The sequence below is a fragment of the Aythya ferina genome (genome assembly GCF_964211825.1).
Source record: "Aythya ferina genome assembly, chromosome: 3".
Lineage (NCBI taxonomy): Eukaryota > Metazoa > Chordata > Aves > Anseriformes > Anatidae > Aythya > Aythya ferina.
Genome location: NC_140298.1, coordinates 50,948,766 through 50,975,143, shown reverse-complemented (window position 1 = coordinate 50,975,143; position 26,378 = coordinate 50,948,766). Strand labels below are relative to the sequence as shown.

Genomic DNA, 26,378 nt, shown 5'->3' with positions numbered 1-26,378 from the left:
TTCCTCACACATAGATCACTGGCAACTCATCAGCAGATAGTTTCTATATAACATTACACACACGCATGCACACACCAAGTTTCCTTCCCCCACTGTGATGGATATCACTGGCACAATGGTTTCTGGTCTTTCTACCCAGCCATCTACATCTACACAGCCATCACTTAATTAAAGCAACAGCAATGACAATCTCTAGTTCATTTGTTCACCTTTGGCATAAGCGGTTCTTGCATTTTGACATTTTTCTACATAGATCTATCAGTTTTCTACCCTACTTCAGGGAGCAATAAAATCTTAAGTTGATACACAGTGACTGAAGTTTTATTAGTTATTCCAAGTTTTTCCAGTTCTCTTTGAACAAGAAGTTTAAATTTTCCTTCGTAAGACCTCAAAAGAAAAATTTTTAGCAAGCATTTGGTGAAAAGGTAGGTAAGAGGAAGGGACGTTTGAAGCCTAAGTACTTTTTAATTCTAAACTCAAAGTGCATGAAACAAGAAAAATATAATGATAAGGGTATAAAATTGATATTCTAAATACAAGCTACTTAGTACATACATGTATATTATTTTATTATTATTATTATTATTATTTTTAATTCTTGCTTTGTTTTTATTTTAAACATGGGAAGACTTGAATAAAGAAAACTTTTTCCAGGACAACACCTTTAAAAGGTTTATAAATGTACATACTCATGCTCTGATTTTGCATCTGCTGTACTAGCTTCTCGTTCACCCCAGTGTCAGCTCTGCAGTTGCAATAATCTATAACCTTGAACAAATACATATACCCATTTTCGACCTCATTATAGTATTAAGTAAATGTCTCCCATGGGCCAGAAAAAAAAAGAAAACAAGTATCCTCTAGTCAAGTGACAAATCTCCTGATTAACATCTGGATCTTAAAAGTGCAGGCTTAACTAAACAAAGATTTTTCCACAGAAAACAATTACATCAGTGTAGACACACTGTATCAAGCCTTCATATGATCATTCTGAAGTAGGACTTCATCACTTTCATATTTGATAACCGATTACTTAAAAGTTAAGTTACCCCCCCATCTTTTATTTTTTTATTTTTTTATTTTTTTCCCTGAAGCAACAAAAGGTTATAATAATAAATCAAGCTCATTGGGTTAGAAAGAGGAGTTTGTGCTGTACAAGCTGCACATTTATTTTTGTAATGTTATTAAAACAATTTTAATGAAGTGACTAGCTGTTCTTTGCTAGCATAACCTTCTTTACCTCCATCCCTAAATACCATCAATATAAATAATTATGTTGGCAAAGGCTAAGCATGTTGGATACACTTAAAGCACTATCACCCTAAGTAATGCATGTTTTAATCCATTTCACAAATGAAAGATACATAGGATAAAGACTTGCAGTCAAAAAAAGAAAAGCCACAAAAATCAACTGGAGTCATAAAATAACATTTCAAAAGATATGACTGAAGAGATAATGATAGCATGCGAGACCACAGCTCTTTCAACAGAAGGATTATACAGGTACTGCCATTTCCAGGACAATGCCAGAAACACAAAGGGAGATTATTTATTTTTTCTCTTCTCCAGCAGTCCACTGTCTCATCCATCATAAAGAACGCGTGGCATTTGCACAGCCCAAGTAGGACATTCACCCCTTATAACCTAAAACTCAAGTTGCTAAAAAATAGTCCTTCCTTCACTTCTACCCAGATATAGTACATCAGCAACCACAAACAAATACAAATTCAAGACTTTGGGGTTTTTACTCTGAAAAAACTCACAGCTAAGTGGTCAAGTTTTGTGGTGATCCCCCCCCTCCCCCAACACGCAACCTCTGAAGTTATTTTCAAATGGCACGTTACATTTCGAAGACAAGTAGTCAAATCAGAAACAAGTAAACCAATTCAGCCAAGAAGCTTCTGTGTTGTAAGACCAAACACAACATAACCATCTACCATTAAACCCAAATTATATCAATAAAAATCAGGATGTTTGGAAGCTGTTTAACCGAGCAGGATCTTCAGAGAACAGAAGATCAATTTTGCTATTCAGAAATACTTGTGCAGGAAAAGCAGCATATGTACACAGTTTTCTAGGAACCAGCAGTTGCTTGTTGCGATGCCAATGACAAGCCAGGGACAGCAGCAAACATTTCAAATTTGAACCAGAGACTTATGTGCTTATTTTTACACAGCCATCAGCGTATTCACGTGATGGAGAACACTTACCACAGCAACAAAATGCTTCCCCAAGCCATGAAGAGAAAGGTTCCACTTACCTAAAAGAAAAAAAAAAAAAAAGAGTTAAATAAATGGGGTGCTATTAATAGATCAAAAGGAAGTCCTCCATTGCACATCAGCTTTATAAGCAACAATTCTGAGAATGAATATTAATTTAGTGAAAACTGAAATGAGGTAGTGTCTGAAAGTTATTGGAACAGTTTTTTTTTTTTTTTATTGGTATTATTTTTAAACAGAGCATATTGTTGTCTCCACTGTACATGTGGATAAAGCCATTCAAATCCTTTTTAGTTCCTAGCATGTAACATCAAAGAATGGGGTAGTCTGAGAATACACCATTGTTCAACCACATGAAACACATAGAGTGTAAGCACAGTTAAGAGGTTAGGAGTACAGAAAAAGGAAAAGAACAAAGCCCTCATTTACAATTGATAGCATCTTTGAACTGCACTGCTCCTTTTCTAACTTTGCCATCACATGAACTGTTTGAATCATTTAAAACATGATGTTGTGCATTTAAATAAGGATCTTTGAAAGCTTGTTCAAGAGAAAACAAAGGATTTCCTATGTGGTATTTATAGTTGCCTATAATAACAATCCTCTACCACTCAGAGCTTTGAGTTCATATGCAACAGTGCCCTTCAAACACACATTTTAAAATGCATCCGGTTATGCTTTTTAAAAAGCATAACAAGAATGTTCCTATTATTTTGGATCTAGAGAAGCCCAGCGGAGCCCCCATCACCTTAAAGTTATGGCAGATGGTGAAGGACCAGAGGGACAGAGCTCCCCTGGCAGACCAGGAGCCCTGGGGCAGCCATGTGCAGATCAGCAGTGGCACACTCTGGATGTATCATGGTCATGACCAGCCAGCACATTTCACCCACTGCCCCCATCCTTTACTCAACAGGAGAGTAGGGAGAGGAAGAAAAAATCCACCCCACATCAGTCTACGTAAAGCTTTGTTACCTGTAAGCTTTTTCTGAAACCTGCATCATCTTTTACTAAAAACTAAGACCTTCTGAGAAATGGACTTGTCTTCAGCCTTTCACTTACTGTTTGCATATTGGGTATAGCTAAGAGGCTGCTGTTCAGTGCGCTTTCCACCAGACAGATACGCTGCAGCATAGGACTCCAAATAGCCCCTAAACAAATGCTCCTACACAAACAAGAACATTCATCTTCACAACACATTTGACAAACTAAGTCTGGGGACATTGGGCAGAGGTCAGATGCTTTTGCTAAGGTACCTTTTATTTCTACCATTATCATACAGGACAGTTGGACACAGAGAACAGAAAATGATGTAATAAACATATACATGTATAAGAGAATTAAGAGTTACTGAAATGTAAACAGCAACCATGGAAAAGAGATACCAAACTGTTTAACTTGTGTGGCTGTCAAAAGGACCAAGCTGCACCTCACATACTTAGGGAGGATCTTGCACTTCTGCTCCTCCTGGACAGCACCACGCAGAATGCATTCCCTGTGTGTCACCCCCTGCTAGGCCACCTAACTCTCTAGTAAAAGAAATCCAATATTTTACTGTAATTATTCTAAGAAAACTAGCAAACAAAAAAGCAAAAGCACCTACTTGCCACACATTTTAGTTCTTGTTCATTACGAGGCTTACAAAGACCCTGTCCTCCCTCCGAGGCAGCAGCACTGAGCCTTGCACACCTGTGCTGTAGTTAAGCTGTTGCAAAGCTGTTCTGACAGTGCTTTCCTCTTGTAAAACGAAGAATTTGGGGGTTATTTCTTAACTAGGACTTTTATAACCTGTTGCTAACATACTTAACATGCCATCAGCTGGCAGTTTCTGGCTAGAAGAAATAGTGAAATTCACAACAAAAATAAGCCAGAGAAAGAAATAAAGATACATTTTTTCCTCTTGTATGTTAGAACAATGACTGAAGCACCTTTAATATAAATTTCAACTAAAATAAGGTAGCAAGCATTTTAATTCCTAGTTATATGTGACATGGGTGGTTAGAGCAGGCAGCCATAACAGACCTTCTCTTATCCTTCAAAAAGGTCAATAGACCTTTTCTTATCCTCCTGTTATTCGTTTCCTTCTATGCATTTAATGACAGTGTACAATAAAACACTGCACAAACAGGATTTCACTTACAGTACGCACAATCTTTCCACCCACATTCACTGTTCCCTTGCTCCACAAAGGAGCAGTCCCTCCTCCCCTGCAACTACACACTTCAGTTTTGCTGAAGAGATGGCATATTTTAAAATCCAATTTATGCCAGTACAATTTAGAGGAAAATTAGTGCCCAGTAAATCTAATGGTTAGTACTTCCATGGGAAATGAAAGTGATCTCTTTCTATTAACTATATATTATTCCTTGGAGCTGATTCAGCCCCTCCTTTGGCTACTGCTGCTTTAACATATGGAGATCACACATCATATTACAATTCCTGTCATGATACATCCAAAGTAGTAACACAAGTGATGCAGGCTTCAGCATGCATCCAGTCAACCTTGAACTTACACATTCTCATATAATTTGGTGCCCTATTTTTCACATGAAAGCACATTTCTGGCACTCATATTATGCAAAATCTTATGGTGTCAAGTGAAGTCTCTTTAAGAGATCTCGTATCATCATCCTATTTGTGATTCTATTATTCAACAACCCAACACACCGCATAGGTACCGAAGGAGGTGCTATCAAATCCATTAATACTAACAGGTGTTGCTGCATCCAGACCAGATGAACTGTGCTGCAAGATAAGTTTTTGGCACGAATGGCTCTGTGGCAAGTTTCCAGACCCCCTGTCTCTGAGCAAGGTAAGGACACCTTGAAAACCCAGATCAGAAAACTCATGTATGAAAGTTAGACTGGAAACTGAATTGACTCTGGAGCAAGGTTAAGTCCTCTACCAAACATTTTTTTTTAAAAAGAAGCTTGAGATTGCTATGCAATGAAAGCTTATCTTAACTAACTCCACTTTTAAAGAAAAAGAAAGCTAAGTTACCGAAAGTTATGGCTGTTGAACATATGCAAATACAGTTGCTTTTAGTCCATACACATTAGCAGAATCAAAATAGTTTAAACAATAAAAAGGAAAGCTTTTCTTGCCTTAATTATTTCTATTCTACTGCTTGTAACATGACTAAGCCTGTGAGGATTTTAAATAAATAATTTTATCTTAAATAAAACCGAAGTAGCCTGATGTCAAGCTGTTCCTTTTCTATCCCTTCAATCCCAAGCAGTCTGGACATCACCACATAGGCCACTGCCTTGGTGTTAAGTACTGCATGTAAGAAAAACAACAAAAACAGAAGTTTTTTCTTTCTAGCAAGTGTTCTCAAAAATATCTACAAACCCTTAGCCTGTATTGTAATCATCCATTTTTATTCTCCATTAGACTCAGTTTAAAGGGATTTGTTTCTGCACCAGCTGTGGTGAACTCACAGAGCTGCCTGTAAGATGGAGATAAGCTATGACCACAGTTGCTGCTCTATTAGTTTGCTTGCATGTTGGATATTTTTGTGATTATAGTTAGTTCACGATTTAACGGTAGGAGGCTAATGGAAATGTTACTTGCTACAGTAGCAGCCTAAATCAGTTGGGGAAAGGAAAAAGAAATGTGTTTACACTTGAAGATGTCACATAAAACAGTGGGAAGCTCCCACCCCTGACACTAGAACTGGCATGCTCATTCAAGGACTCATCTACATTATTACATGCTCCTTCACACTTAGAAATCTATTAATTTACAATTAGTTGTATTGATTTTATAGCAGATTTGTGATTTCTGTAATAATTTATGGACTACTGAAGAAATTAACTATGCCTCTTCCAAAGATAAGCATTATTGATAAAGAAGTCTTGGCACAAGTTATTGAACACATCACCGACAGTCTGGATTTTTCTGCTCTGAATTCTGTGTTAATTACAGCAGAACTGATTGGTAGATTCTATCTGTCCCACCAAGAGTTTCTTCCCTGGCTCCTGACAGTAATCTACCAGCAGGAAATGTAATCAGCCAGGGGAGACAACTTCAGTTCAGCTTCTGATGCCTTGTTAAGTTAGAGAAATTTAAAGTAGTGTTGTTACTGTGCACACTATTTTACCGGAAAAAACACTGGGTTCTCTTAAAAATCTGAAAAGCAATGCTACATAAGATGAAGTTTTATCATGATTTTGAGAGCTGTCTACCATCTAGTTTGGTACTGAAAGAATTAACTGAGGCCCACCAATTAAGAACTATTTCTAAAACATATGCTATATGCTATGTAAATCATGAGAACGTTTCCCAGAACAATGCCTGTTGCTTATTATTTTATAATAAGCCATTTTACAAAACAGGGTTATGCCTGTTAGTTCTGACATGGTTTTTGGTACTTCCTTCATGAAAATAGGAAAAAAAAAATTACTTCCAATAAGTAATCTTCCCCCCCCGCCTTGGTAGGTACTTCATTTGACAACAGCGTGAAAAGAATTTCTTTCAATTTTGGGTGAACCCCTTTTAATATAAAGGTGGTCACTATGTAACACACTTAAAAGAATGCCTGATTTGTGAAATCATGCTACAGAAATAACATAGCAATACTCCTAAAATTTTCTGCTAAATATTGCTAATCTTCGAGAAATCTTTTGGTTCTGAGTACATTGGCTTTAAAATAAAAACTCATTTTCAATGCAAGGCATTCAATAAGTTAATATATGTATTTGTATACCCTAGACATCTGGTATTTTGGTACCTAAATGACCTATTAGCCCCAAATGTATATAGATATAAACACAAAGATGAATGTCACTGTGCAAACCTTGTACACAAAATATTTTACAACTGAAAGAGCATCAGATGTACAACGTTGATGCAGAAATTTACCTCTGTACAGCTCCTGCACAGTGGATGTGAAACTGTATGGTAGCCCAAGTTGCGTTTACTGAACCTAAACCAAATGCTGACAGAGTTGTTAAATTGTTCTTCATGGTTATTTGCAGTGTTAATCACAGCAGAACCAGAGTGGTATACCAAATCAGAAGCGTTCACAGATAACTTCAAAGAAGATATATATACACCCAAGGTAGTTGTGCAATTGCAGCCATTAAGATCATGTATATAGTGTGTCAAACTTCCAAATACCAGAATAAAGAAGGCAGATGACCTACAGTCAACAGCATTAACTCTCTGTGTAGCACTCATTGAGATGCTGAGTAGTAGATGAGGCAGCAGCTTTGATGGAGTAGAAGAAATAGGGTATGGCATATCATAATTCTTGATTTTGTGAACTGTTGGAGGCAGGGACCAAGTTATATTAAAATGTAATAATACTGTACTCAACTCTGTGGGCCCTTAGAGATACTGTTGCAACACAAATAATACAACACTATCTTTTCCAATGATATTAACATGCCTTAAAGGTAAAAATCACAAGTCCTTTGCTGTAAGTAGAACTGCTTGAAGATGAGAAAATGAAGGTCCTAGAGTTGCAAAATAAAATTTCCTGCAGTATTTAGGAGCTTACCAATGAGGTACATAACCCAAATCTTGTGTTACTTGTGCTTCAAAAGCAGTCCCACCCATTCCCATGTGCCTTCTTTTAGGATATCATTACTAAGTACAGGTTAGCAAACACAACAGAAGGGTAAAAAGATTATTTGCTTTTTATCAGTCACGAGGTGTTAGATACTACAAGTTGTGACATTCTATCCCAAGTCAGGGCCACCAAGAACAGGAATAGAAACCAAAGGAAGCTTTACAGTCAAGTAAAAATAATGAAGTTTGGATGCTTCATCAAACGGGACTGGTGTCTGACATCCAGTTAATTTTAACACAGATCTCTCCTTCCCCATACACTAAGTGCATTTAAAGGCAGCCTGTAAGTGCCTTTTATTCAAAGCATTTTAAGCTAATTTTTATTAGAGGAATTGCCTGAAATATTATTTCAGTAGCATAGGCAGACACCTAGCACTAACCCATACCAAACACAACCAGATATCAACATGCGCTTTCCATATATCAGCATTGCAAACCCTCTGCTATTTTTTGTCTGAAAATTAGTGAAGTGTAGCATTATTTGACTCTCATTTCTCAGCAGCACACAGCCCTGCTTTTCTCCATCACTGCCTGTTGCTGTACCCTCACCAATTAATAACAAATGAGCCCTCAGTGTTTACTCTGATCAAAATTCATAGCTACAGATAACTGCTGCAGTTCTGCACTCATCTACAGGAGTAAAGCAGGCTGTAGGTTTGATCAGTGATCAACTGTGCTTGCTGTACATTGCTACTAAAAAAAATTTCCATATTGCTACTCAAAGTCACAGTTCATTTATGCCTCACTGTGATTGATGCACAGGCAGCCATAAAGAGAAGGTCAGGAGCCGCTTATATATATTCAGATCATTAAAATGGGCACTGTCAACCTCTATAGGTAAATCAAAGCAACACAGTGGGACACACATTATCACGAAATCCCAGGTTTAGTATGCACTAAAACATCACCATATGTCAAGGCTACTGCACTTAAGACAGTCTCATAAATACTCACTAGGTAGGGACAGAGACAGACAAGCACACAGCCAAGGTGCTTGTTCTTCCAGGGGAGCTAGGAGAGACCAAACAACTGTAGTCTACAGAAGAAATGAGACAGGAGGTGTTTGCTTGGCAGTGGAGCTCAGAGAGATGCTTGCTGCTGCTGCAATTCCTCCTGATCTCTCTGCTGGGAGCTACTTCAAATGCTGGCCAAACTCCACCTTAAGTGTCACCCACCACTGTGAAAGGACACTTCTCCTTACTGCTTTTGGGATATAGGTCATGCTTTATTTAGCCTTCCTAACTTAAAACTCAGTTAGGGGAGATGAAGAGCTACACAGTGGCCAGGAAGGTATCTGGAAGAGATGCAAGGTGTTGCACAAACCAGGCAAGGGTGTGGATGAGAACCTTGAATCTCATAGAGATACTCTGCATTTCCAGGGCATTGGGTTTGCTGGGAGCAACAAAACAGAGCTTTAAGAGGGAAGGAATGCAAATACTCCTTGCATATATATAAAGACAGAAAATTAAAGAATGAAAGGCGTTAGATAATAAAGCAAGTCCAGCCCCCAGAATCAGCAGAGTACTGTACAGTAGTTCGGACCAGATGAGCTGGAAGGCTGGCTCAGCTCACTGCACTGAAGACAGTATTCCTCTATCTCCACACATCACAGCAGACTACGATATTATCTGTGAAACAGGAGATAGCCATGATAGAAGTGACCACACAGCGCTCCTTTAATGCAAATGCCTGCTCAGCTCTTCATGGGCCCAGGTGTAACAGTACTGCCCCAGGGGAAATAGACCATTTAATGGAACTAATGATTAAGGGGCATCTAAGAACTGGTAGGAATTCCTTCAGGTTTTCAAGGCAATATTGAGCTTCACTGTAGATATCACAAAGATCATTTAATCTGTTTCTTCTAACGAGACTGAACTGATGATTGTGGAAAAGGAGGAAGAGTTGACTACTAACAGGAAAACTTAAGATCATCGAGTTGCTAAACACCATGAAAAAAAGAAAAACATATTTCTGAGCAGCTGTAACAAGTTTACTTCTTCCATAGCTCAGGCCTATCACATGCCCAATTTAAATCTATGGACCAGCTTATTGATTGCCTCAGGTCTACTCCCAGAACAATAGATTTGCATGTAAAATGAAAGCACGTATGAGAAGTTATAAACGATGGAAATCCTTACATGTATTGCAGTGCTCCTATAAGAGCACACAAGTTAAATATTTCAAAAACTGTCAGCATAGCTGAGACCCAAACGCAGCTTGTAAAATGGCAAAAGATTAGATGTCTGCAAAAAAAAATCTGCAAAATATAAGATTTTGTCAGAAACCTTCTTAAGTGTAAGAACATTACATTAAGCTCGGTATTTAGTAAGTTAATGTATGCATTCAAAGACAAAAACAAGTTATTTCCTCAATATACTTTAAAAAAAAATCAATTTCTACAAATGATACTTAAACACTTACCTTACTCAAATTTGTACTCATGAAAGAGTACAAATATTGAAAGATGAAGACAGCATACAGTAAAGAAAGTGTCCCAGTTTTACAGAGAATCACACCATTTCTGAATATTCAGTTGCAATTGCTGTTTCTTTCTAAAGTATTCCAGATTAAATAAATGAAGCCACATGAGTCCTGTATGTCAACATACACACAGCTGAGATAAACAGCTTCTCACAGAAGATCATTAAAGTCATAAATTTGGAATAAAGGAAAGCAATATACAGGGATTCAGGATATATATTTTTCCCCATAAACTTCAGTTTAGAGAAAACTAAACACATAAAACAAGAAAACAATTTTACAACTGTAGTATATACTATAAATTAAATCCTCAGAGCTTCTTTTCTTCTCCCTTATTCTGTCAGCATATGCATATGGACAGTAATACCTAACAATTGAGGAGTACAAATTCTCTATCAATCAGTACAGTAGCAACATATTTTGGAAACAGTCTTTTCAGAAAATTGATGTTTCGAGCCCACCTTTGCTGGTTAATGCTTCAGAGTAAACAGCTTCCCTAAACTGTTCTTTTACAGCTGATGGAGCCTTTAGGTTACCGGTTACTACCTACGTGCCTGGAATATCGCTTTGGAAATGGAACAAGTACCTTGCTGGTGGAAGGTGGCAAGAAGATGTATTGAGTAACTTCAAGATGCAGGAATAGTGAGGGCTACAGATGTGGAAATATGGAAATGGGGGAAGGGGAACATGTAGTGCTCATAAAATGCTGGATAAGAGAATACATGTAAAAACAAGTCACTGAACCCCAAAAAAACAAAACCACAAAAACCCCATACAAAATCAAGGTCCAAGCACTGAAAGCTACTATTCAGCAGTTTACTCAGTTATCAGCAAGCTCCTGGGATCTAGCAACCATTCAACATGATTTTGGTTTGTGCTGTCTTCATCTGCAAACCAAAACCCTCTATAAAGTAGATAGTTTGTTTTGGTCTGCAGCAAGGTTTGCATAAGGAAACACAAGAGGAACTGTTCAGGAGCTGTTCAGTACTGCAACTGTATTTCACACTGAAGGGCCAAATGTCCTCGGTACTGGGACTCTTGCTCTAAAGTAGTCTTCTGGTACCTGCAATGAATGGGCAATTCTTGTTCTTCATGCAGCTCACCTGCTTTAAAAAACAATTTGATGCAGACAGAGGTACCAGAACTTGAATTACTCATCCTTTTCTCATTTTCTTTATTTTCCTTTCCCCTACTCCAGGAAGTGAGGGGCTCAGATACCCCTATGCAGAGGCTCTGCAGGAACAGAGACAAAGGTAGGTAAATAAACCATAAACGCATTTTCACAGATGTTGGCTGTGAAATGCCCTGCTGCAGTTAGGGCATGGTTATGAGCTTCTAGGGATGGGGATTTTCCTGCTCTTTAAATAGAAATAGTTTTATCTTATACATTTAGCAGGGTAAAATTGAAAGACAATCCATAAAGGAAGAAGTGGAGAATTCAGCTGAGTGATCAATAAAGAGCTTTTGTTCAACAAACAGCTCCAAGAGAGAAACAAACAAAAAAACACCACATAAACACATTCAATCAAATGATTAGATGACAGTAATTATATTCTAAGCTTGCTGAATTCTCTTGCAGTTTAATTTGGATAAAGTATTCCCAGGTTCATATCACAACTCACAGCATATGCTTAGAGAAGAACTTCATTTTATTAATAATTGATGTATGAAAATAATTGGTTTTTAAATGATACCTCACGAGTTTGTCATAAGAATTTAAGTGTTTATACAACATTTGGATGAAAGATACAATAGTCATAGTTATTTTAATCCAATTGTTCTCGTTTCATGTAAATAAGGAAAAACCGCTTTGCCACTTTAAAAAAGCAGTCACGCAGCCTCTCTCTATTTTGGAAGCCAAGGCAGTGAAATACACATTCTTCTCTGCACAGGAAGATTCTGTTAGCAGAAAGCATCATGCTACTTTCCAAGTGATTTACACCAGAAATTCAGTTCAGGTTTCTAACATACCAGACATTTGAAGACTAATATAAGCCATATACAAGGAGCGGGATGAGGAGGGAGAAGGTTTGCCTTTACCCAAGGTATTTCAAAGAAGTGGGGCAGCAAGTAAGAGGCAAAAGGTCATACAAAGCTGGCAACAGTACTGCAAATCCCCCAAATTTTCACTGTGCATTGTCTGCAAAGTTCTACACCAAATGCTGCATCAAGGAGCTATGATTTGGGGGCTTTGCACATACTGAGAATCAGAGCTCACACTGGGTATTAAGAAATGCCAGCACAATGAATTAAAGTAGTTTATGATTGAACATCCCACATGAGTAGGCTTAGAAAAGGTGAGATGATTTTTAAACACGATTACGCAAAGAGTTTTGTATGGCATAGCAGCAACAAGAATTAAACCTTTATAGAAAGGCCTCTATAGGAGCATTTTCCAATTGAGTTGCCCACTGTGACTCAAATGACATCTTTGAAATTTGCATTTCCTTAACATTATACCTTTAAATCCAGTAGATAAAACCTGACAAATAAAACACTGCACTGCAACAAAGAGCCACTTCTTCCTAAACTGTTTACCTAAGAACCAGCAGGCATATTTTCATGAATTATCCCTGGATCCCTATAAACTATAAAATTATGAGAATTCAAAAACCAGGAAAAAAGCCAAGACTTGAATTGACAAGCCAAGTCATATTAAAGTGTAAGCGGCAATATTCCCGAGGCATGATATTGAAACTGATAAACACTGCTGACTCATATATTAAAAGCCAGCATCTTCAACAAAACCCACTGAAGCGGCAAGTATAGGAATTTGTACTAGATGGTTAGACCCTATCTAGTCAAGGGCATATTGACTGCTAAGGCAAATCAAAGCAACTGAAAAGCTGCCTTCATGCTTTTCCTTTAAATTTTGTTAGTCTGTCTTGCCCTGGTGGCTCAGGTTTGCTGCTTTAAACAATCTGTTTTGATCCTCTTGCATAAAATACCTCAAAAACATTAATTCAGAAGGAACAATTGGGGAAAAATATAGCACCTTTTATATGTCTGCTCACTGAAGCACAGTATTTAGATGCTGGACAAGTATACTTCTGTACAAGCAGAGCACTGTAGAATGAGGCAGAATTTCAGAACAGAGGGCAGCAGTAATAAAAAATTACTTTTCTATAGTAATTAAGAAAAAAATCACTGCAGTAACTCATAGGATTCCACTAGCACTTCAAACAGTGTCACCCCAGTTCACACCTGTTTTCTAGTCAAGAGAGTACGTAATTACTTAGTCCTATGGTAATTTCCTTATTTTCCTTTCTAGAATATTGTCCTCAGTAATTCCTATGTCTTCCAGTAACATGCTCTCATCTTGCTGCTAGTAGGAAATAAAGTGGGGAAAAGGATCAAATTTTGACAATAAAGTAATTATTTGCTTTCTTACTCAGGATGCTCCTAACATTCATTTTAATCAAATGAATACACAAAGACAAAAGATAGACAAATCCGATGAAGACTTAGGTTTTCTGACAGCTTGACTTGATCAAGAATTTAGCCATTCATATCCCTTCAGAGAAAGGAAATTTGCTACTTGTTAAGCACTTCATTTTATATATTCATTGTATAAAACATACAAAATTGTGCTAAGTTGTTTCAGTCATCCATGAAACTTGTTGTTCTGAGACAGAACTGCTGGTCAACGATAACATACAACTATGCAGGCAGTTCACAAACTCTTTCAAGAAAGGAAGAATCAGGTTCCCTCCAGGTAGCTAGCTATAACCTGGCTTCAACTGATTTTGCATTTCTTCACTTGTCTCATTGACTTTGATGAATGTGATTTGCTTAACAAGAAATTATGCCCCTTAATATCTGCAATGATCTGAGCCTGATTAACTCAGATATGAAACAATAAAAAAAAAAAGGAGAATTTCTGAGACTCTGTCCTCTCACATTACTATTATCACTGGAATCAGGTAACGCATAAGCCAGAGTTTTGATATTGATTTAATGGGAACGGAAGTAAGACTTATTTCAGAAGTCTCATGCAAGAACTTCCATGAGGGGGGAACAAAGTAAAACTATCCTCACAAAAATAGCCTAACTGAAAGAGATACTGGGTGGCAGGCAGAGCCAGTATGAAGAGTCTTATGAAGGATTTTTCTTATGAAAAAAAATCATATTCCCAAATCTAGAGTGTGGCACTTGAGTACACTGAAATGCCCTTGTTAGTTTCACTGTAATTAGATCTCTTTCACAAGCTCTAAATTAGTGCTTAAATTGTTTGGGCCTCCTGGTGTTCAAATGTTATCCCCAAATACATATTCTGAGAAGCTGCCTCCCCTTCTTTACTTGCACTTTCCTATTCACGATTCCCCCCTCTCTTCTGAAATACCACCACTTATGAAATGTATTTTACAGAATTTGACTAAAGGTTAAGAAAGTAGAGGTTAATTTCTCTATCAGCTGTAGGAAAATGTTATTTGTGTGAAATTTCTATGCACATTGTAAATTGGGGCACTCCAGCAATGCGTTCCTTTCCTCAGGTGATTTGCAGTTACTTAAGGAACAATTCATTGATTCGGTAATTTGTGATATGTCCCCACAGAACTCCCTCCTGAGTTTCAGTAGCCAGCACAAATGTATTTGCAACCAAAATCTATGTTTGCATGCTATCAAAACTTGGAGTTTACAACACCTGATGTAGAATATGCAAACAATGCCTTACATGTAGTTTGACAGGTCAGGGGTAATTCTCTTCTGTCAGGAATGGTCTGCCTTTGATCCAAGTGGAAAAAAAAAAAAAGAAAAAAAAGAATTTAAAGAGGGAAGGGGCAAATGCTAAAATGTGTTTTCATTAACTTTTCAAGAATAGGAAGAATTTTGCTGGTTTATTTACACTTGTCAAGCCTTTAGCCTTCAAGTAGAAGCATAAGAACTAAAGTAGCACTAAGCTGGTTTAGGGTTTTCAGAGTGCTTTGACCCATTAAGTACAAACCAGCTAGTTCTTACTTTCAAATACTGCTCCAACCAGTTGGTTCTTATCCGTGAAGACAACCAGCATACAGTATCATGCTTATTACGGTTATGCATTCAGCTAGATTTCCTAACGTATCAAGGGTCAAATCAATCATAACCTTTTCTCCAGGCCTCAGCGCACAGGTCATTCCCCCCCGCCCCTTTTATTTTTTTTAAGTCAGACACTGGAGCCAAGCCTGAGGGTAAAGTCACTCTCTTTACTGTTTCCATTTTATAGCTCTATATTTCCAGCTTTATGGCATCAGTTTATGTTAGGAGGACATGCACCGAATCCTGCCTTGGTCTACCCTCTTAGTCTCTTGTTTATTGCTACAAGAATCTTTCTCAGTGCTTCTAGAAAACATGCACTGGCCTCAAATTCTATTCTCATTTCTGTATTTCATCCTGTGGTGCTGATATAAGTCACTAGCACTGAAGGGAATATATTTAGAGAACTTGAAAAAAAAAAAAAATAAATCACCAACCCTGAATACATCCTATTTGGAAATCCTAAGGGATGATAAAATAAATACTGCCTAACTTGAATAGGGACCTTCTCTTTCATGTGAGAAAAGCTGCATAACATCAGCTGTATCAGCTGCATTTTGATATCTTTTGTGGCTGCATAACTAAATGAAGATCCACACTACAAAAGCACGTTCTATAAAATTACTTTCTTGCTGCCTCATAGATAGGTAGGATTGACGCAAATAAAAAAAGCCTGTTGGTATTTTACAATCATTCCTGTTTTGTTGCTAATTACGATTAATTATTCTGAGTGGCAATTGTTTGTCATGTCTAGTATACATACACAACGCAGCATGACACAGCCCTTTCAGACACAGTGACTACGATATAATAGCAGAAGCTGCTGCAGCTTATACTGTCCTTTGTGGGGCTCTCAGTGTACAGGAGAAAACTGCAAACTGAAGCACAGCCACCTCAAAAAGTGTTCAAAGGAAAATTTAAAGTCACCCATAGTAGCACGTGTAGTCCTTAACACAGCTATTTAAACACAGACATTTACGAAGGAATGAGAAAGGTATGAAAAAGATGGCACTCCTAAAATATTTTCAGATAGAGCATGTGTGAAATTTTAGTGTTCTGCAATAAATTCATTCGACCTGGCTTTTTATTGTTTAAACTGTGGCCAGCCTTTCTGATGGCATTCTGCTCATTAGGAATGTCCTTGTATTAACTTTTTACACGCAAGTCATAAGCCAAAGATGTGAACAACTGCATGGTGTGAGAAACATTTTTTTTCATCTCAAGTCTATTTGAGGAAGAAAATAGATTTTTGATACATCTGTCTTTTTCCCTGATACTTCATTCTTTTCTGTTGGTTCTGTGGACATGAAAGGGTTTCACAAAGTTAAACATTTCCCCATCACTTCAGATGAAAGATTTAACAGAAAAGGTATTTTTAACCAGAGCTTTTGTAGGTGCTTAATCAGCATCTTATTACCAAAGGTAGCTTAATGAATGTTACTTTTGGACATTTCCAGTATTGCTGCATATATTTTCTTTGGAAAAAAAAAAAAAAAAAAAGAACTGAACTAAATCCTGTAGGCTGCACACCCTGACAGTCCTGAGCAGTCAGTCAGGCCATCAGAACCTCCTACCAGCAGGTGCCCTAGTTTCCACTATCTCTTCCAGTTCAAACCTGCCCATATCTCTTGGAATTCAGCAGCCAAGAACAAGGCCTTCAGAGTACAAAGAGCTGTTTTTTTCACATGATAGCATGGAAGAACTAGAAGACCATATACAGCTTACACGGATGCTTCTGGCTGTAAAGCCTCCAAATTACTGTCTTCACCTCTTCTGCACTTCCATGGATGGAGCTGCCTGGACACTCAAGAATAACTCTATAAGAATAAAAAGCAGCTTTCTCATGCCAAATTAAAGATCAATAAACACTAACCTCAGTGGCACCAGAAGTGTCCTATTAATGCAGAAGGCTGCTAAATCCTAGGCTATCCGTGAGGTTGATGTGTTGAATAAATTAAACATTACCGCATAAGAATTTTTTGCTGTTGAAATTCTAGCAGCTGCTTTTGTGGCTACTTATTTTGCTGCTGATTTTTTCCATTTACCTTTCCTACTCAAAAGATTATAGCAAACTAAGTTCAGCTTTATAATGTCATCTACTGGAACATCCTTTCTCTTTTCTTTGGCAGAGAGTTTAATTCATAGTTTTGTTTGTATGTTTTTAAATCTGTGTTTTCCTCTCTGCCATCGTCTGCTATTAAGATTTTACATAAATGTGCAAAATAATTTTCAGCATATGAAACAATGCATAAAGATTTTTATGTTAAAGAAATGGTTTAAGACCCACAACTTATCACTTTCACAGAACCTAGTGTCACAGCACATTCAAATTGTTAGGTAGCTCTTACCTTTACATGGATGCTTCCAACCACAGCATGTTTCAGGAGCTAACCCACAGTGACTGAAATTCTGTCAGATGTTCACTCCATTTGTAGGCACCTCACACATTTACATGTTTTTCCCAATTACTTAAGCTAATTTTTAAATAAGGGACATGGAAATGTTAAGTGTCAAAAGACATTCCCTAACATACACAACCTTTCTGTTTGTAAAGTTTCAGTCAAGTCAATTTAAATTTTAACTCATGTAATTAACATCCTATTTTTAGAAGTTCTCTAATTCAGCTGCAAAATAGTTTCTTTTACAATGTACTTAAAAACATTGACAGTTCTCAGATCCGTCAGAATAGTTACAGTTATAGAAGCACTTCTAAAGCTACAGAATACGTAACCCACTGAAAGTTAAAGGTTTGGGAGACCAAGTATGTATTTCTAGCTCTCTAAATCAGCAAACCTTAATTCTGATAATTTTTATCCTCTTTTTACTTCTCTGCATTCTACCAAGGAGTGCCTACTCTCAGTAACAGGTACGAGCTAGCAGGCTACAGAACATGCAGCCTAAGAATACCATCACTTCTCAGGCTAAAACTTTATCTATGTGACACGTTATTTTACATTAGAGTGAAGATGACTCTGCCACCTCCTTTAAAGGTACGTACCAAACATCTACTTAGAGGACAAATAAACAATTGCCTAGAAAAAGCATAGATCAAATACAAAATACACAGACTCACGTACTTTAAACAGCATGCATTCCAGATATCAGCATGACAGACTGCATCTGACAAGTACAAGTAAGGAAACTGGTCTGGATCTGCTGGACCACCACCCACAAGCACTCTGTGGGGGAAGGCTGCAGATTTATTCCATCCAAGAATACAGAACCCTTACACCTCTGTCTCTACCCCAAACAAAGCATCTCTCCATTCACATTTTCTTCCCAGGGTCAAATGGAACTTAAGATGTTTGCATTCATCAGAAAACAAAATACACACAACCCCTGTTGAAAATAGAGGATCCCAAAAATCAGAAGATGTAGGTTTATTCCAGGAACAGGTCCTTTACCCTGCACGTTTATCACTGCCTCAGTAACAAAATACTGCAAATCTATGAAGACCAGGAAAAGCGACAGATCACAATGACCTTGCTTTTTAGTTTTCTGAACTCTACAGATTTACACTTTTATCTATATCCTAGTGTTTGTTTTCCCATTAGATTTAATGTAGCTTTACTAAAATAAATCAGAAAGACGAGGAACAATTCAATCAGCACAGGAAAATAAAAAGAGCCTGCTTCGATTCATGTCAGCACATCCTTGTACTCAAGTTAATGAATTGAACAGGTTTTTTAAAACTGAAAAAAAAAAATGTTATATAATTAGAGAGAAGGAACTGTATCCCATATATTTTTAAGGCATGTATATGCAGATAACCAGACTACATCACTGGAGATTTGTCAATTCCCCAATTGTTAGTGTTCATTCTCCATAAAGTCTCCTTACATAACCTCCAATCAAGCATTAGAAAATGCAATTCCCCAAAGCATTAGTCACTTACAAAAATTTAGGTCAGAGGAGGTTTTTACACTTTAACATCAAAATAATATTTCCCTGAAAACTCACAGGGATTTGAGTCTATTTCCTTCAACAGTTTTACTGACTACAACACAAAGCAAAATCATCAAACCTTTACAAGGGCTGAACGTCTGCATTTCAGAGAAAAAGCTTAAAAAACCTTCTGGAAGAATGAGACCTCAGGTGATTTGTGTGAAGTGAGGGAAAGTATCATACCGTTTTTCATCACCTAGACCTACACAAGTATTTTCTTTAATTGCAGAGGGTCTCAACTCCATTTACTACCTTCAAAAACAACAGTAGATTTGGCAGCTGGATGAAGCATGGTTTCTAAGCAAGTATTAGAAATGCATAAGAATAAAAATAGCCCTCCCAACCCTCTGGGTCCTGAAAATTATTATTTTATGTATTACATACACTATAAGCAAACAACCTTTACCTGTTAAGCCTCCTTTCTAAATTGAGTGGAAGTTAGACACAGAAGCCCAGAGGGGGAGAAAGTTAATTTTACTTCCATTATTAAAAAAAAATAAACAGGTAAAGGTTCATAGACCTCCATGTAAAGTGGTAAACTACTAGCGAGAACTTGGCAGTGATACAGTTGGCACACCATATCATTAAGGAAAGAAAAAAATAAATCAGAATGATGCTTGTGGGCTGCCACAAGGCCCAAGGGAGCTACAGCTGAAAGAACTGCTACACAACAGGGGTTGGGAGACCATCACCACTACTTTGTACATATCTCACTACAACTGTGAGTTTCCTATGAATGTGTCCAACTCCAGAAGCAAAACCAGACCATGCAGGGGAATAATAAGGCCATATAATTCCACCACCCACACACACCACACCCCTTGCACCCTCTTCAAACTGTCCTATGGAAAGGAGAAATGGCATTTCAGTACCCTAGATTGAGGAATACTAGTCAGTGATAACACTAACAACATGTTTTCCACCAACTCCTGAACATGAGGATCTGGCCATTGTGGAGCCATTGGGAGCTTTACTTAAGGAAAGAGGGAAGTGTTTCCTTTCTAAAGCTGTTGGTCTGAAGTGTGCCCATTACATTCCCAGGGGAGTTCTTGTTGTGCTGTGTGGCTGGTCAGGTGGTTACAATTACTTGTGGTTTTGAAATTACAAGCACTCATTTTCGGCACAGAGAAAAGATGACTCTTTATAAAGCCTTTTGTCAAACAACAACAACACAAACTTCAAGACATTCACACGCACCTTAAAACAAAACCACAAAACAGTGCAATAAGGACATCAGGTTCACCAGAAATATTAGGCAGCTTCAAGCACTGCTTACGTGTGTTGATACAAGGGACCCCTTCCCTTTGTAAAGATGGGAAGGGGTCCCTTCTTAGTAGGTCTACTACTAAGAAATCAGACCAAGAAAGATTTTGGTGCAGAATTTAAAATCCTTCATTTTGACTTCGACTGAGACTTCTGCTGTGAGACAAATTTCACTACCCGTCTCTCTCTTTATAGTTAGAGAAAGATCAGCAGAGACTAAATGAAGATTAGTCTACCCAGTTACATAATTACTTTAGGGAAATGATACTAGAAAGACAACTGAAGAAAAAAAATGTCTATCAGAGAAAAGAAAAGCCCAAATAATTGTTCATTTTAAAGTCCCTCTCTGGAGATGCACTTACATGATCATAAAATATGTAAATTAAAGAAGTAATGTCAGTAGATCGGAACTGAGTTTTAAAAAGCATTTGCACACTAGAGATACTGAAAGTATTTAACTGTGACTTCAGTGCTTCTGCTGCAACAACCATGGAAGATAGATTTGCTTCCACATATAACTGGTAATGCCCACAGAATGCAATTGTGAAGATTACAACTTCTCCTCATAAACTTCAAAGGCACCAGGAATGCAATATAACCTTTTTTTTTTTTTTTTTGAGAGTCTTTTTATACCCGTTTTTTTGAGAGATCAAAAGAAGATTCCATATTTAAAAAAAAAATAAATCAATTTTCAGATGGCATATTAATGTTATATAAAAATATAAATGAAATGCAGTTGTAAGTCTATGAGAAATTCCAACTGGAATTCAACAGTTGGAAAACTGGCCCTTCTTTGTCTACTAACTGCATTCATGCATAGTATTTTCTGAACTCAATCAATTTCTCTCCCACCCTTGTTCTACTGAACTGATGCCTCTTACCAGTGGGTCACTAAATTCCAGGCTTGCTTTTAATTTCCCATTTGTTCCAATCAGTTAACTATGAGTAAGAACAGCTTCTATTTAGCATGGAGTTTCCATTTTCTGCCTCATTGAATTTTCATCTGCATAAAGCCAGAAATTCACCTAAATAGCTGTTTTATCCTACCCATTTATAGAATCATAAATCTGAATATGTTAAGAGAAAATTGAAGTATTTTTCTATTCTTATTCTCCTTTGGTCTTCTCATCTGAAGGAAGAAGCCAACTATTTTCTCAGTGCTGTATTTCTTTACTCAGAGTAGAGTCACACTACTATCACTGCTTTTCTTTCACTCAACTAAGTGATACTGTAAAATAATTCTAGCCAATCAGGTCTATATAACTTCTATATTCAAGTAGTGATTTCAGGTTGAGAACCATCCTAGAACCTTCAAATGATACCCCAAGAGGTGTCAAACACCACTAATCAATTCTGATCTCAGTAGATCTTTGTACTTTATAACACATCACAGCATACAGACATTAACAGCTCCCCTTCTGCACACTAGAATTGCTTTGATGAAAGACTGTTATTTTTCATTTGTAGAGCATAACTGAAGTGTTTAATAGTTTTGACTGTAAAGTTCTCTCAGCTAACTAGTTTTGGAAGTAAAACATACTTGAAACACAAAAACGTTTTAAACTTCCATCGTGTCTTTGTCAAAACTTTCCTAAATTAAGTCTTTAGGACTCCAGTAGTATCTGTAATGGTTAAAGTTTGAATTCAATCTTTTATACAAGAGAATCTGGTAAAAATTTCCTGGAAAAAAAAAAAAAAAAGCTGTATCACAAGCATCACACAACACAAAAGAACAGCAACAACAAACTGCAACAAGAGATCTCCCATAATTTTAAGGCACTATGGCTAATTACACTGCTTTAAAGAAAATTTCCTTATATAAAAACAGATGGAAATTCAGGCTGTACATATCAGTTTCCATATATATAAGTGTATGAATAACTTCATTAAGGGGAAAAAAGTATAGATACAGTTTGTGCTACATTTACTCATTAAATGTTTTAAAACGTTTATCTATGCAGGTATTATGCCTGTTTGTCCATTATACATGTATATAAGTTCTTACTAAAAAAGTCTTGTAGAAGACAAATACTTTTATCTGCACACTACCAAGTTTAAACGAGCTTTTTAAAAATCAACAAAAAAGCCAAGTTCTTCCTTTGATATTTTGGTCACATTAAACAAACAGAGAAACTTGTCTTTTATAATTCCAAGAAACTTGGAATATATCACTAACATTAGTAGAGGGGTTGCATTCTTCAATCAGGTCATCAGGCAATTAGGGCATAAAAGACTTTTTTTTTTTCCCCCCAAGTCTATTACAATTCTTTGGAACTACAGACAGAAGTGTTCCACAAAATCTTCAGTAAAGTGTGACACAAATCAGAGCCTCCACAGAGCCTTATGAAAGGCAGAAAATTATGAGCCTCTGTCAGCCTCCTGCACAGAAGCAGAACAAAATTCTTTGTCTACTTTCTGCCCCCTGCACTGGTATAGTAGAGGCACAACTCATGATGAATCACAGCAAAAGATGTCATGCAATAACTACCTACAGAATAAATCACATTTTTTGTTCAGTAAAAACATTTGATAAATTGCTTTTGCCCTGCACCTCTGACCATCTTCACCTGCCCTCTGCCCACATATCCGTCTCTCTGCTTCTAACATCCAGAGGTATTAAGCCATAACACACAGGAACTCCTTAAAAATTATCACCCATACAAAAGCAAATCCTTGTTTTTCCAAGACATTAATAATAATAATAAAATGCTAAACAAATACTTTAAAACACACAGTAATTAACTTGAGAACACTGAGCTAGTACTAATCCCCCAATATGTAATGCTCATAAATTCTACATCTCTATGTACTCTCCACAGCCAAGGAATGGTTTAACATACTTAGAAGTGTCACTTAACATTAAATGTCTTAAAAACGTCTTGAAAAATCATTACTTCAAGATGCCCTGTTTACACATCAGTGGAGAGAAAAAGATACTTCCATCGTGTTTCTTGGCACCAACCTTAGGATGATCTTAACCACATCCTAGAAAGGCCTCTTTCTCTTTACTGACTTCAAAAAGGGCCACTGCCTTCATAAAGGAACACTGCCAGTTCACATGTGGATGCCTACGTGGGGAATGCTTTAAGCTAAGCAAGATGTACTCTGCTGTCAGTGTAAAACAATGAGACTGCTCTGTCCTGCTTGGCATTGCTGCAAGGTACAGAATACAAATGAGTATACGGACATAACATAATAAACAACTCACTTAGCAACAGGTAATGGAACATGATTCATATACCATGGCTGTAGCACACAAAGGAACATGTCCAGAAAAAAAGTTTCTCAGTAATCAGTCATTGCAAGACTACAGTTTGGAAAAACAAACAGAAGAAACAAAGCTAAAGTCTTCAAAAAGAGTGCTATTTTCACTTTCACGTGTAAAGGTGAAACTACAGAAGAAACAGATGTTTAAGTACTTTCAAATGTTGCAGGAAAACAAGATATTAAATGGTTTGTAGCAAAAGAAAATATTCTGAGATAACAGCTCCTTACCTGCATGATCATTAAGAAAAACACAGAAAAGCAATGTTGGACAAGCATAAAACTTATGTTCTGAAAAATTTCACTGAGTAGACAAAAGAAATGTAAGAGATCAGGTGAAAGCATTGCCTAGTCAAATAGCTCTGAACTCCTGTGATGTCTTTCTCTTTCTTTCAGATGCCAACTTAGACCATTCTTTGTATTCCCCATTTTGTTTAGCAGGATGGGGAAGGCTCAGAATGGCCTCAGGAGTTCATTTAATATTTAAGCATTATTACCAGAAAAAAGTGATTAGTAAGAGGGACTGGAATGGAGATTTGAATCAAATTTCAAGAGAGAAAGCTTACTTTCTCTATAGCAAAGAGTCAACAAAAAGTCATCATATTCACAGATAAAAATAATATTAACAATCTACCCCCATGTTTTAATGCTGCTGCATAATCTTTAGGTGACAAATTTTTACCTAAAAACCTTATCTGTCCTTCTTTATGCTGTTATTTAAGCAGAGAGAAGTCTTTGCAAAGCTGACTTCACCTGTAACAGCAAAGACAGGAAGACAGAGCCACAATATAAGAGAGAATCCCCTCAAGATCTTGGATGTCTGTACTAAGGACTTGGAAAGAAAACAAACTGAAGATCATCTTTCTCTGCAGAACAGCAAGCTTTTCAGTGCCAGCACAAAAGCTTCAATTTCATGTGTTGTAAAGCTAGCTTCACCATTAATATAAGAAAAGGCAATTTTTGATTGACAACAGCTTTTTGTTAATAAGAATTCCCATCAACTTGCAAACGCTTTTCTTTTATTAATAAACCATTACACAATAGAAGTTTCCATTTATGAGTTTTTTTTTTGTTTGTTTTGTTTTTTTTTTTTTTTTTTTTGTTTTGTTTTTTTAAGTTGTAATAAAGCAAGTGATCCAGCATGGTTTTCCCCATCTCCAGTTACCGGGGATATGGTAAAGCTTTGACTGACAAGTAGTCAAACCTATGCAAACATTTCTGTTTCAAATGCATTTACTAAGTCTACAAACCATCAGCAATACCTGAAAGTGATACATTGTGTAATAACATCTCACCACTTCTCTTCCCTCTCTCCTGATTTTTATCACCTTCCATATACTACGCTGCTATTTTAAACATAATAATACAATCATTCACATAGAAAAGTCTGCAATGTGTAAAGAGAACCATGGAAAAGGACAAGCCAGCACAACAAAGCCAACTTATTCCTTAGGTTTTAACAGCTGGTTTCAGCAGGCACAACAGCCACTTTTCAAGTCACCTGTTAAAGATGTCTCTTGAAAAGCCAGCTTCTTGCCTATGCTCCTTTCTTTCTCTCACACAAATTTCATGGCTAACTTCCCTTGAGACTTCTGCACAAGTGTCTCTGCCCTACTGAGAGCTCCTGGGCTACACTGAACCCCTGCCTTTTGGCTCCGACCACATACATTTGGTGTCTCTTTAATATCATTTACTTAATATATCTCTTCATATTCTTCTATGATACGAGATACTCATAGTCTCATAGCTTAAATGATGAGATTATTTTAAAGAGATTTATTATTGAATATTACAATAGAATACACCACTAAAGAAGTGTCAGAAGCTATGTAACAAGCAATTTCACTCAACATTAACACTGCCATGGAATTGGATCTATCTACATTTTGCATAGCTGGATTTACACCAACAGACAGAGAGAGCTTTCTGCATGAAAGCTTGGCACAGGCACATGCTAGTCACCTATAGGAAGGCCAAACGATGCAAGCCTGAAGAGCACTGCAGTATACTACAACACACCTAGATAAGGGAACCAGGCACATCTGAACACTTCATACGTGCTTGCTCAGAGACATTTCAAAGCAACTTTAATTACATTTTGGATAAAAGTTAGTTTTGACAAGTCAAAGGAGGTTTCTCTGTAGGCATGAGCAAACTTCATCTCTCTCCCCTTATTTCCAACTCATCCTTTCACAGAGCTTCCTTCCCCACCTCCTTCCAGGGTATTTAAGGACAGATAACAGAGAAGGAGAAAAAAAGCTCTCTATGCAAACAAATAGAAGAAAAGCATTAGTATGACATTATAACTCTAAGCCACTATTTGAGATAAGGTCATATCACCCAAAGGGGAGATAAATATCTTTCCTGGGGTGGGAGAAGACATGAAGCACACAGGAGACCTAGAGACCTCCCCTCAAGTCTTTACTGTATGATTTGTTTTTCCTAATACTCTGGTATTCTCAGAAAGACCCATATCAATGACAGCACCTTAGAGATCTGGTGTATGAGCACACCAAAACCCACTGAAGAAAAATTCTCAGTATCTAGAAGGTAATGTAAGATATTGGTGCTTTGGTAAAGGGGAGAGAAGAGGTCAGCTCATTTTTTTGTTAAAAAATTTTA

At 37.2% G+C, this 26,378-nt stretch overlaps 1 protein-coding gene across 6 annotated transcripts in view; it reads right to left on the bottom strand.

Annotated features, from left to right (window-relative positions):
* The window catches only part of LOC311433415 (SAM and SH3 domain-containing protein 1-like), a 547,080-nt gene that overhangs the window by 299,491 nt on the left and 221,211 nt on the right, over window positions 1-26,378 (bottom strand). Inside the window, exon 2 of one of the 6 annotated variants that reach the window (XM_084512506.1) lies at window positions 2,211-2,260. The exons of the other annotated variants lie outside the window; for them this stretch is intronic. Coding sequence (XP_084368632.1) covers window positions 2,211-2,260 — 50 coding nt within the window. The remainder of the gene's footprint in view (window positions 1-2,210; window positions 2,261-26,378) is intronic. 6 annotated transcript variants of the gene reach the window in all.